Raw genomic sequence first — 11,691 nt, 5'->3', positions numbered from 1 at the left:
TTCCTAGGTGGTTGAATATAGAAAATAGATTGGGTGTTTTGGTTTTTATCTTTGCATTGTTCAGAATACATGTGCTGCTATATGTTGTATGCATCTTGGGATACCTCGTCTTTGCCTCTTGAGTGACTAGATGTATAGCTTGTGCCACTTTGAAATTGATTCCGTCATAGGTGGGTGAATGATGCTGTGCCACCGTGATCATACTCATACTCTATACCCGGATCACCCATTCATCATCCATCGTCGTCATTCCCTCCATGCTCATCACCAACTAGCATCTGCTGAGCAGCCCCATCATCTAATCAATACAACACCAACAATAGTCTTGTTACCAGCGTAACATCAGATACAACCACACCGTACGATAAAGAACCATCCATCCACCCATCCACCTAACATGGATCGTTCAACCTCCCCCCCGCCCAACCCATTCTCAGACTCCCCCTCCCTCTCCCCCGCGCCCACTCCTCCACCTCACTCTTCCAGACCTCAGTCGCCCTCGCCCTCATCAGCCATCGGCTCCCCCTCCTCCCTTGCAGGCCACTTGAAAAAACCCTCCTCACTCATCAGCGCAGCTAGCGGTTCACCCCCTCCCATCCACAGAGCAAGCTTTCCTGACCCGTCTAAATTGCCCCGAGATAGTTCAGGTTCCGGGAATCTGACGATCAACGGACCCAAATCGAAGATGGGTTATTGCTGTGATAAAGATAAGGCTATTGGGTTGGGGGAGGAGGTGCATATTGTTGATGCGTTTAAGACTACGGAGGGGGGGAAGGCTAGTTATATCACTTATGTTATACAGCTTGGTGTGGGTGTCCATCTCTCTCTTACTCTCTCCTGTTCCCTTCGTATCCTGTCGATTGCTTGGACTTTAAGCTCCTCTTGTTCATCTGTCCTATCTTATAGCTTCTGGATATGATACTGACCATTTATCTTCCCCTACCACAGTCCCACACAACCCGCAGAAGGTATTCCGCCTTCCTATCCCTGCATCAAGCCCTCACAGGCCTGTACCCCGTACTCATCATTCCTCCGATCCCATCCAAACAATCTTTAACGGATTACGCGGTCAAAGGTCAGACCAAAGCCAAAGAAGACGCTACGGTCATTGCGAGGCGGAAGAGGTTATTGGAAGATTTCTTGAGGAGGGTCCTGAGACATCCCATATTGGGGGGTGAACATGTTGTGCATAGGTTTCTGGAGGACGGGGTCAGCTGGGTGAGTGGGCTCATTTCTCTGTGGACCGTTCTTGTTTGGGTTTTGAGGAAGACCAGGTGTGTATCAGACACTCAGATGATCTGAGCCTCAATCTCGAGGGCAAGACATGAAGCTATCTCTCTTATTTGGCCTTCTTGCTGACGCTGTACTATCACACCTGCAGAACGAAGTCCTCCACTCACCGCCCATCTCGCTCCTACCCAAAAACCCCTTACATGCCCCCTCCCACAACCCCACATTCCAACCTTCTTCACCCACCTCTGACCAACCCTCAGCATCCACCGCAGGAGGAAGCACCTCCACCTCGTATATCGCCCATCATCTTTTACCTACCCCCTCACCTTCACACCCACTGAAGAAACCCGATCAGAGGTTCATTGACTCTGAGGTATTCACTGAGAAATTCCAGAACCACTTTACGGGGACGATGGAGAAGGTTAATCGACGAGTCACGAAGAGGTGGACGGAGCGTGCGGGCGATATGAACGAATTGGGAGCGGTGTGGAATGGGTTTAGTCTGGTTGAGCAGGGGAAGCTTGGAGAGGCGGTCGAGAAAGTTGGTCAGGCGGTTGATCAGGAGTATTTGGCTACTGCTGCTTTGGTGGGTTTTTGCTATCTTTGACTTGGCGTCTAATCACCATATTCACTATCGAATCACGTGTCATCTCTTTCGCATATCAATATCAACATTCTCAGGCCTCCTTTGACACCGATAGAGGAATTCGGCTGATACCTCATATCTGTATCACAGCTCCAAGCATGGGAAAGAACTACTACCGAACCTCTGCATATATACAGTCAATTCGCTGCCCTCATCAGACAAAGACTATCGTTCCGTCATCAGAAGCACGTCCAATATGAGCTCGTCCAAGAAGCCTTGGAAACTCAAAAGGATAAGCTGGAATTACTTGAAAATGCCGAAAGGGAAGCTAGGAGATTGGAAGAAGCCCTTGAACGAGGTGGTAGAGGATTATCGTCTTCCACTTCGAATGCTTCGCAGCTTGATCAGCCTCAACCTCCCACTCAAGCTGAGGAACACAGATATTCGCAGGAGGAACGAGTGAGGACAAGGACAAGTGCAGGTGCGGGTGCGGGACAGGGATTTGGGTTGTTGTCGGCTGTGAAACATAGTCTTAGTGGGATGATGGACGTTGATCCGGAGGCTACGAGGAGAGCTAATATTGGGAAGACTAGGGATAATATCTCTCAGGTGGGTGTGGATTCTCTTAGAGCAGGTATACTGAGCTGTGTGAGATCAAGCTGTTCCCGCTAAACTATGGGATCTGGCTTTTGTTGTGTATATCTTGCATGTCCCGTCTTTGAGGAACGACGCTGATCCGTGGTCTTTCGTACACAGCTCGAAGATTCCCTTCAAGCATCTGCTCAAGATCTCAAATATGCCTCGGCAACCTTACAAGCTGATTTGGACCGGTTCCAAAGGCAGAAAGTGGCTGATCTGAGAAACCTCGCTATACAATTATCGAAGGTCCACAGGGAATGGTGTAAACAGGTAAGTAAATTTGATATATAGCTTACAGATTGTACAGTCAAGTTGATCTGAGCTACGATAGAACCTCGAGGCGTGGCAAGCTGCCCAAGCAGCTATAAAGGAGATCGATTCGCACCCTAATCAGCCTCCCGTTCAAGCCCAACCTGCTCAACAAGATACCCTAGGCGGACCAAGTGAACAGAGCGGTAGTGCTAGTGGGACCATGGGAATGGGCAATATGAGAGCTGAGATTGATAGAGTCGAAGCTGCTAATAAACCATTACCCCTACCTGAGCGAGATGAGGTTGATACGCCTTTTGGTGAGGACGAGGATGAGGGTGGGAAAGGGAAAGGGAAAGGTAAAGGGAAGGAGAATGAGAGTCCGCTGGGTCCATTGTAGGCTTTGGCTTTGGCTTTGGTTTTGAATGTAAATTAGATGATTGTGTGTATATACTTATGAATATGGTTGTTGAGCTTTCAAGAGGCCTTACTTTGGTCGATGCGATGACAGACTAATCTTATGGGGTATTCTCTGTCATGCACACCAGAGAAGTTATCATTTCGTCATGGATGTTCTCCGAGTGAATCGCAGATGGAGAATGACCCTGATGCCACGTGGCAATGTTTGGCTGGATAGTAAAGTCAAAGTCAGTCGCGGCGAATAAATAAACAACCAACAACACCAAACATCCTTCAACTTGACAACCCCTCTCTCTCTTTCTACTCTGCATACATACATATAATCATATATACCATACTGTCAACAACATACATCACCAGCAGGTGAACCATTCTTGACACTCCTTGCTGTCCGCCGAAGACTTAGCGTGGTCATCGGATTGGCCAGCCCACCTTATCCAGTCACTTCTACGAATAAACAAAACAAACCCAACTTATATCGCACTTTGACCCTCTCGTGCTCATCCGAGCATATCCATTTCCACAACAATGGACCCCTCACCCATCCTCCCCTCCAACTCTGACCTCGAACGTAGGAGACTAGAATCAACGATCGACAATGACCTGCATTCCCTTTCTCTCTCATCCTTACCCACATCAACCACATCCCACTCGAGCAACTCATTCATCTCGACAGGCTCATCGACCATATCGATGGAATACCCCCGTGCAGAAACCATGTCATTCTCCTCTGTACCTCATCATCATCATTTCAGTGGACCGAGCGGTACACCCAGGGCATCCGCCAGGACGAGTAGTTTCGCAGGGACAGCAGGGGGTCAGGAACAAAGTATGTTCATTGGTGCGAGTCCTGTTTCGACGGCTGGACATCATGCTAGTGCTGTCACTCTCGGTGCGGGGGTGTTCGGGAAGATGAATGATGGGTATGGGAATACGAGCGAATTTGATCCGGAGAGAAGTTTGGGTAGGTTGGTTGGTGAGCTGGGTAGGGTTATGGGGAGCGATGTGAGTTGTTTGTTTCCTTGCTCCCTCTCAACATCCAACATCGTCCTCTCAAGCACGGGGCATAGGGATCTCATCAGTATTGGTACATAAGGTGTATAGACTAAGGCTAATTGGTGGTGCCATCTCACAGAAACTCCCTTCTCGACCAACCTCGCCATTCTCTCCTCCCAGATCACCTTCCCCCTTACCATCAATGCACAACCAACCTGCCAATCTATCATTCACCCTCAACCGAAACGACCCACTACTAAGTCCACCCTCAAGCGGTGGTGAGCAAACCATCACTCAAAAACAAATCCAACACCAACCCACCACCAAATCCAACTCGAATTCAAGATTCTCATCCCTAGCAAGAGAATTAGGCGACGAGATCAAACAGGCCCGAACTCAACAACAACCACAACAACCTAGAAGGGCATTGAGCGATTCGACCTCGCATAACATCCAGAACCAACCTCTCCCCCGGCCAAGAGGTAAGGGAACGAACAATAATGCGGATAGAGTGAAGTCGCTGCAGGGTGAGAATCGACGATCTGCCAGTGCGCCTTCTAGGACTACCCGGGATAATTCGTTGGACGTCACGGGGTATACGAACTTGATGGCTACTCCTGCGAAAGGGGGGGAGTATGGGACGTTGGGCAAGAATGGGGAAGTGGGGGGTGAGACTGGTGGTGAGTAGATTTCTCCTTTCTCCTTTCGCCTCATTCCCTTGTCGATACTTTACCTACTCTGTGTACGCACACCTGTTGTACCCGGCTGGGCTGGGCGATATCACGTGGGGGGAACAAAGCTGATGATGGGGGTAATAGCAAATATCGCCGGAACACTTGCAACTCTCAATGCGAGACTACGTGCACTCGAAACTGAAAACTCGGTTTCTCGAAGGCGGGTACGAGAATTGGAGGATGAGCTTGAGAAGGCCAGAGCAGAGGTGGAAATGGCCAAACAAGATGGCGGGAAGCGATTGAGGGATGTGATTGGTGAGAAGTCGGGTAAGCTAAATCTTCATTGTCCAAAGAGACTTGACAGAGCTGACAAGTGAGGTTTGATAAACGTAAACAGCCCTGGAGGACCTCGTCAAGTCCCTCCGATCTCATCTTGCCCGTCTAACAGTGGAAGTGGAGTCCAACAAAGCCCTGATCGCAGAACTGCGTACTACCTCATCTTCGCCTCCACGCAAAAACACCACTGTTGCTCCTGGATCGCCTAGCGTCAAATCTGAGCTTGCATCACTTCGGCGAGAGATCGAAAGGCTCACTCAAGAAGTAGCGAGGCTCGGTGGGATTGTAGAAGAGGGTTTGGAGACACGTAAGAAAGCTCGTGGGGAGAGGACAATTCGGATGGAGAGGGAAGAGATGGAAAGGCTCGTTAGGCAGGTGATGGACGAGGAGCATGAAGCTCAGCAGAAAGCTGGCAAAGAGAAAGACATTGTCGAACCTTCAAAGCTTAGACAAGGGTTACATACCGCCGCGTCAACTTCGCCTACACTGGCCCCTCCAACTGTCCAACCTGTTCGAATTGCCAAATCCACCCATGTCCCTCACCATCTCACACCACCTCCATCAGATGATGAGGTCCTCTCGCCTACACCCGTATCAAGATCGAACTCACGTCAAGGATCATCACTTGGAAACCCTCAACCTGATACTCGCAAATCTGAGAGTAGGAGGCTGAAATCGAAATCTTCTAGTAGAGTATCACGCGATAACACTGCGTTCAGCGCTGGTGCTGGTGGTCCCTCATTGCCTTTCCCAAGTATCATTGACGACGAGCAGGAAGCAGAGTTTTTCTCTCCCTCGCGCAAGACGCAGAGTCAGGCTCGGACGACTACGTGGGATAAGGCTTTTGTGGAGACTCAGCCTGAGATCAGAAATAAAGCTTCTTCGAGGAACAGTCAGAGATCTGCTTCTGGTGGTGCTGGTGCTGGGTCTGCAAGACGGGGGATGGACGGGGAAGAGTTGCCTCCTCAGACTGTACTTGCTAGAGTGGTTAGGGAGTTGGAAGATGATTTCGAGCATTACAAGATGTGAGTGGTGATTTCTTCGTCATTCCCATCTGTCATTCAGAAGTACTTTACAAGATGACTGTATTGTGGGAACGATAGGCAGGTTGTCATGGCCATATGGGCATCTCGCTGATCATTTCTGTTTGTACACAGGATCTACTCAGAACTAGCAGACCAGTACAAGCTCCTCGACCCCGCATCAATCTCCTCCAAGCGACACGTCCTAGCTGAACATCTGAGGGAAGTGATCGATACGCTAGAGCAAAAGGCAGATCAGATAGGTGATCTGTATGAACTCCTTTCGTTCGCTGATAAACCGCTTTCTGGCGATGGCGATGCTCAGGGGAAAGAGGGTAAATGGGTGGGGAAGAGTGTAGGAGATGTGTTGAGGATGGTTAAGAGCAGTATGGGGGAGGAGGTTTGGGGGAGGTTGGAGAGTGATTTGGGTTTGGGGAGGAGGAAGAAGGGTGGGAAGGAGGTTTAGCGTTGGTTCATAGGAGTGAATAAGAAGAAGAGGGGTGAGAGTTACTTTGTGAATTGATCAATGATAGATACCATTGTATATACCGGGGTGGGATCTTGTCAGTTTAGTGCCTTTTCTTGATATTATACATATACATATAAGTTATATACCATATTGTCACTTTGAGAGGTGTAGTGGCATACGCACAGAATTCTCCTTCATTCGAGTCAGACCTGGTCAATGCATTGTATCATATCGAACCATGCATATATCACACTGAAGATGAAAGCAGAAGCGGAAGCATGAAAAAGCAAGCAGGGTATTCGTACAAGTCATGATTAGAATAGTGTACAGTACGTTGAGTTTCTCCATGATAAGGTTCACATCACTTGACAATCTTCATCGCCTTTATCGTTCTTCACATTCAATTTCTCGTTGATCTTGATCTTGCCCTGCGAAAGTAACGTTTTGGTAGGTGGTTCTGGCTCGTTGTCCTCATCGTGTTTAGATGTATCGAGGGCGGTCTTCTGGTCTCCATTTGTACCTTGTACAGCGATGATCTCGTCATTTGCCTTGTTCCTCGCGCTCACAGGAGAAGGAGGTCTAGACCAAGTATGTTGATGGGATTCTTCCCTCGGTGAGAGTGGTGAGAGACTGAGATTGAAGGATGATCCTCTTAGTGCGTTTGGTCGGTTGGGGCGCTTAACAAGGGTAACATTTGGTCCATGTCTTTCATCTTGGCTTGGAGGAGAGGGCTCGGCAGGTACTTGAGCCATTAGATAAGTCTTGGTGGTCTCTCTCAGATCTGAATATCACAAGTCATCAAGTCACTTTGACTAGCTCAGTCTACCACTGGGCCGCACTTACTTTGACTCGCTTCGTTATCTGTCACGAACCTTACATTCTCGTGTAATTGCAGAGCTGACGCCGGGCACTTTACATATCAAAGGTAAGATCAGTCATACCTCATGGTATACCCTACTCACCAGATGATTAACGCCATCTTCCACAGCCCTCCTCACAGCTTCAGCCTTCTTCTTGCCCAAAGCCAGGACAATCATCTCCCTTGCTTCTCGGATTGTTCCTATGCCCATTGTGAGTGCGTGGGTCGGTATCTCACTGGGATCGTCGAAGAATCTAGCCTGATGCATGGTCATTGTCGATTAGCCCGTTATCTCTCAACATCGTATCATTATATGCTTCAAGTTTTGTAAAGTCAAGGTGACCCATCCAATACAGTAATGGGAGAAGTCCAATACTCACATTTACACCCCTCGTCCCCTCATCGAGTTTGATCACCCTAGTCCTACCGCCGAAGCTCGACCCAGGCTCGTTGAACCCTATATGCCCGTTCTCGCCTATACCCATGAATAACAGGTGAATCCCTCCCAGCGAGGTGATCAGACTCTCGTACGATGCGCAGGAGTGCTCAGGGGTCGTATTGGGAGGGATGGGGTGGCCTGGCAGGAGGTGGGATTGGTTGGGTGGAATGTCCACTGGAGATGGGGTTAGTATGGTATGGTACGGTGAAGGGGATGGGAATGGTCGTGTAAATATGATGTTGGGGGATTGTAACTTACCTTTTGAGAAGACTAGTTGGTATTGGAATGATCCCTAGTATCAGTATAACGTATTAGTAAAAGAACAAAAATGCGCTTACAGTTCTCTTCCATAAAATGACAATAGCTTTGCGGATGCTCCGAGCCCAGTCCAACATATTCATCTAGATTGATCGTGATGACGTGCTACAGTGTCATAACACGAGGAATGAACATCAATCAAGATATTGATCTCAACAGAAAAAGACAACCTGCTCACCTCGAAACTGACTTCACCCTCTTCGCACCGTCTCGCCAATTCGCGGTAGACCAAGAACGGTGTACCTCCCGTTGGGAGGCATAGGATGAATTTGCGATTTTGGGTGGGTCGGAAGGTGTTGATTCGGGCGATTATTTGCGAGGCGACGTGGGAGGAGGCTTCTTCCTGGGTTGGGCTGGGATATCAGGTTAGTAGGATAACAAAAAGATCTTTGGATGAGTATGGAACAAGTACAAGTGGGTTGGACGGAAGGACTGAAGGGTAGGTAGGTGCGACTTACTGCGTGGAGAGGAACATCGTAGTTTACGTGGGTCAGTATGGCTAGTAACTTATGGATGTTGTGCTGGAATTATGGCGATGAGTTGATACCTGCGTAAGTATTGTTACTTCTCGGGGGGTTAGTACGTTATATATGATTATCATGCAGGTGTTCGGAGGTGTATGCACGTTCGATATGTCTCGAGATAAGACCGGAGAAGAAGGCATAGCGCAGAAGGGAAGAAAGTCTTCTTGGTACGGTGTCCTTTGATAGTGTCAGAACGAGGAGTGAGTCATCTTCACAGGTATAGTCCCGACTCGCACCGATAGAAATCGAGTCGAAATGGTGGCATGGATGTGGAATGAGGGAGAATGTAATGGTAAGTAAGTACTACGATGTTTGACAGAGAGAATGGAAGGTGGGAGTAGGAATGATAAGAGGGTGTTTCTTAGCTGAGGTGCGTGCTGTGAGAGGTGCTACGGAGGAAGTGAACAAGGCGATGCTGATATGGTTTAATGACATGCTGCAAGTTGAGAAAGATGGTGCATACTCATACATGATATCTACCTCAACGATATTACACTAAACTGTCCCCTGGCAACTCGATGTATACAACGTGTAATCTGGACAATCGAGACACGATGTCAGCTTCCATCCCCTCTTTGATCCATCCAACCACAAGTAAAGCACAGGAGAAAAGAGAGAGAAGAAAAGTATCAGAAGGCGTCTACGAGCGTATAATGTAGAAAGCGCCTGTTATAAAGCTGTCCCCATATGAACGGTAAGACTGGTGCCAACGTAGTCATCATTGAAGAGGGTGAGGGAAGGGGATTATGAGAAGGTGTGATGTAGGGTCGAATCGCATCAAATCGAGGTGAAGCAATGCAGTGGAAGATGGTACTCACAATGACAACAATCTCATGCACGACTCGAAACAAGAATGACTGACTATACGATGGGAAAGATGAAAGATGAAGGAATGAAAGAGATGTAAAATCAAAATGCCAGATGTACAAGTGCAAACAGTTGGATTGTCAGAAATTTGGTGAATAGTGATGAATTACGTAACTCCGAAGGACCGTAAGATAGATCAGAATCCGTTCTTCGTGGCATTTCTAGAGGGAGAGCATCATAGTCCCTGGTAACGCATAAACCCATGCACAGTACGCTCTACACCCATATCAAATATGGGCGACGAGCGCAGGTATATCAATCTTTATACAGTTTATACATCTATCTGATCAACTCAAGTCATATATATACTCAGAGATCAACTGTCAATCTCCATACCTTCCTCACCACCCGCTCCAGCACCAGTAGGTACAGGTACGACTTCCACGCCACCTTGGTCCTTTCCTGCTCCAGAGGTGGATTTGATTTCTTCAGATACGATGAGAGATCGGATGGATTCTTTGGTCCAGGCTGTGGTTCCTCTTCGGAATTTGTAGTTTCGGGATTTGAGACCTCGTTCGTTCTGTAGTAGTAGTAGTGATAGATGTTAGCAAGAAATGTATTGACAAGATGAGGAGCTTATCGAAATCAAGAAAGTGACGAAGACGGCGAGGAAGAGTGTCATCACTACCGTTGTGGGAAAGATGATCAAAGAAGAAAGAGAAACAAAGAGAAGGGGTTCAAATGAGATTGTGAATATAATGTGTGAAGAGCACAATTTCGTTCTTCAGGCAGTAACACAAAAGCAACTTGACCAAGTCTACTCACAGGCATCTCATAATTCCTCAGATTCTCCGTCCCATTCTTCGTAATCACAGCTACGTCAACGTTCGAACCTGAGCCCAAATCATTGAAGATACCTGATCGGATCGCTCTCGATACCAATGCGATAGCTTCTTCTCGCTATTATATTTAAAGATTAGCTACGCTGTCGACCTTACTGTCATTATCTAGCTCACTTTCATGTTCTCCTTGAAGGAGGACTCGAATACCGCCATAGCTGCCAAACTACCTGAACCCATCGTGACATATGGTAATTTGTCGGTTGAACCGTGGGCGTGTACTGTGAATAGTTGAGGACCTGTGACGTCTACGCCTCCGAGAACTAAGTGGGCACCGACATGTCCTTGGTATCTAAGAGAGAATATGCAATATATCAGCCTGGATCAGAGAGCTCTGTGTGACTTTGAGTGATGTGCTTAAGTGGCCGAACACTCACCTGAACAAGTACTGCTTAAGCATTGTCATAGCTGTCACTACTCTCGCTGGTCTACCTTGGGAGAGGGCATGTAGCTACCATCGTAATCATATCAGCTGAACGTTCGCAATTAAGCTCAAGACGCAGCTGACGACTCACTTCGAGGTTTGAGGAGATAAGATTGGTAACGAATCTATTGGACTGATGTCAGCTATTCAGTCAATCACGATTTGTCCATCCAAGGCCAGCTTACTCTGTATCGGCTGCTGTACCGGCACCGCAACACCTTATCTGAGGGGTGAGGTAGTGGATCTACCATCCGAGTCTGTCAGTATATGAAGCCATATATATATATATAGAATCAATCGAAGGAGGACGACGGAGCGGTACTAAGGGTGCAATCCGTCCGCATGCTACAATGGGTTTCCGAGTACGATGATACCCCACTCACCTTCTCACAGTTCTTATCAGCCACGATAGGCCCTCCCGTAGCTCTGGTATCTGCTCCCAAGCATACACCAGGCTCTTCACCTGAATCACCTCCTCCGAAAATAACTCCTACGATGGTGGTACCGGTCGAAGTGGCTATCAGGTTGGATCATAACGATTATTTACAGATCGTTACAAGTGAGGTTGAAAGCAGGAGCAGTGAGGACAGATGGTCACAGTTAGCTCTATCAACGGTAATACACTAGTATGTTCGACCTACCCTTCGGTATACCTTGTAATCTCTGACCAAAGAATTCGTTCCTTGCGTAGTTGGAGAAATCAAATCCTGCGTTGGGTGTTTCGACAGCTTTGGAGACCATTGTGTATCTGTTCTATGTAGCTGATTGATAGGACTACCGAATGAGGATGGGTGAGT

At 47.9% G+C, this 11,691-nt stretch overlaps 4 protein-coding genes across 4 annotated transcripts; 2 read left to right on the top strand and 2 right to left on the bottom strand.

The window, feature by feature from the left end:
* Positions 1–397: 397 nt before the first annotated feature.
* I302_104300 (uncharacterized protein) lies at positions 398–3,107 on the top strand (the record flags this gene model as incomplete). The annotated part of the gene is made up of 6 exons (XM_019189664.1): positions 398–808; positions 949–1,218; positions 1,382–1,819; positions 1,970–2,428; positions 2,576–2,728; positions 2,790–3,107. The coding sequence occupies 6 exons, from the start codon at positions 398–400 to the stop codon at positions 3,105–3,107; spliced, it is 2,049 nt and encodes a 682-aa protein (XP_019049226.1).
* A 548-nt stretch (positions 3,108–3,655) lies between these two features.
* Positions 3,656–6,621, top strand: I302_104299 (uncharacterized protein; the record flags this gene model as incomplete). Its single annotated transcript, XM_065869841.1, has 5 exons — positions 3,656–4,132; positions 4,263–4,803; positions 4,942–5,124; positions 5,195–6,158; positions 6,291–6,621. 5 exons carry the CDS (start codon positions 3,656–3,658, stop codon positions 6,619–6,621), a joined length of 2,496 nt encoding a protein of 831 aa, XP_065725913.1.
* Positions 6,622–6,980: 359 nt separating this feature from the next.
* Positions 6,981–8,715, bottom strand: I302_104298 (glucosamine-6-phosphate deaminase; the record flags this gene model as incomplete). The annotated part of the gene is made up of 7 exons (XM_065869840.1): positions 6,981–7,405; positions 7,468–7,534; positions 7,587–7,742; positions 7,864–8,192; positions 8,261–8,345; positions 8,419–8,593; positions 8,699–8,715. 7 exons carry the CDS (start codon positions 8,713–8,715, stop codon positions 6,981–6,983), a joined length of 1,254 nt encoding a protein of 417 aa, XP_065725912.1.
* A 1,232-nt stretch (positions 8,716–9,947) lies between these two features.
* I302_104297 (uncharacterized protein) lies at positions 9,948–11,635 on the bottom strand (the record flags this gene model as incomplete). The annotated part of the gene is made up of 8 exons (XM_019189661.1): positions 9,948–10,151; positions 10,397–10,531; positions 10,588–10,762; positions 10,848–10,921; positions 10,986–11,019; positions 11,080–11,138; positions 11,278–11,411; positions 11,536–11,635. 8 exons carry the CDS (start codon positions 11,633–11,635, stop codon positions 9,948–9,950), a joined length of 915 nt encoding a protein of 304 aa, XP_019049223.1.
* Between the last annotated feature and the right edge of the window lie 56 nt (positions 11,636–11,691).

The sequence above is a fragment of the Kwoniella bestiolae genome, chromosome 2 (assembly GCF_000512585.2).
Source record: "Kwoniella bestiolae CBS 10118 chromosome 2, complete sequence".
Lineage (NCBI taxonomy): Eukaryota > Fungi > Basidiomycota > Tremellomycetes > Tremellales > Cryptococcaceae > Kwoniella > Kwoniella bestiolae.
The sequence above is the reverse complement of the archived record's forward strand: the minus strand, read 5'-3'. Positions and strand labels throughout refer to the sequence as shown.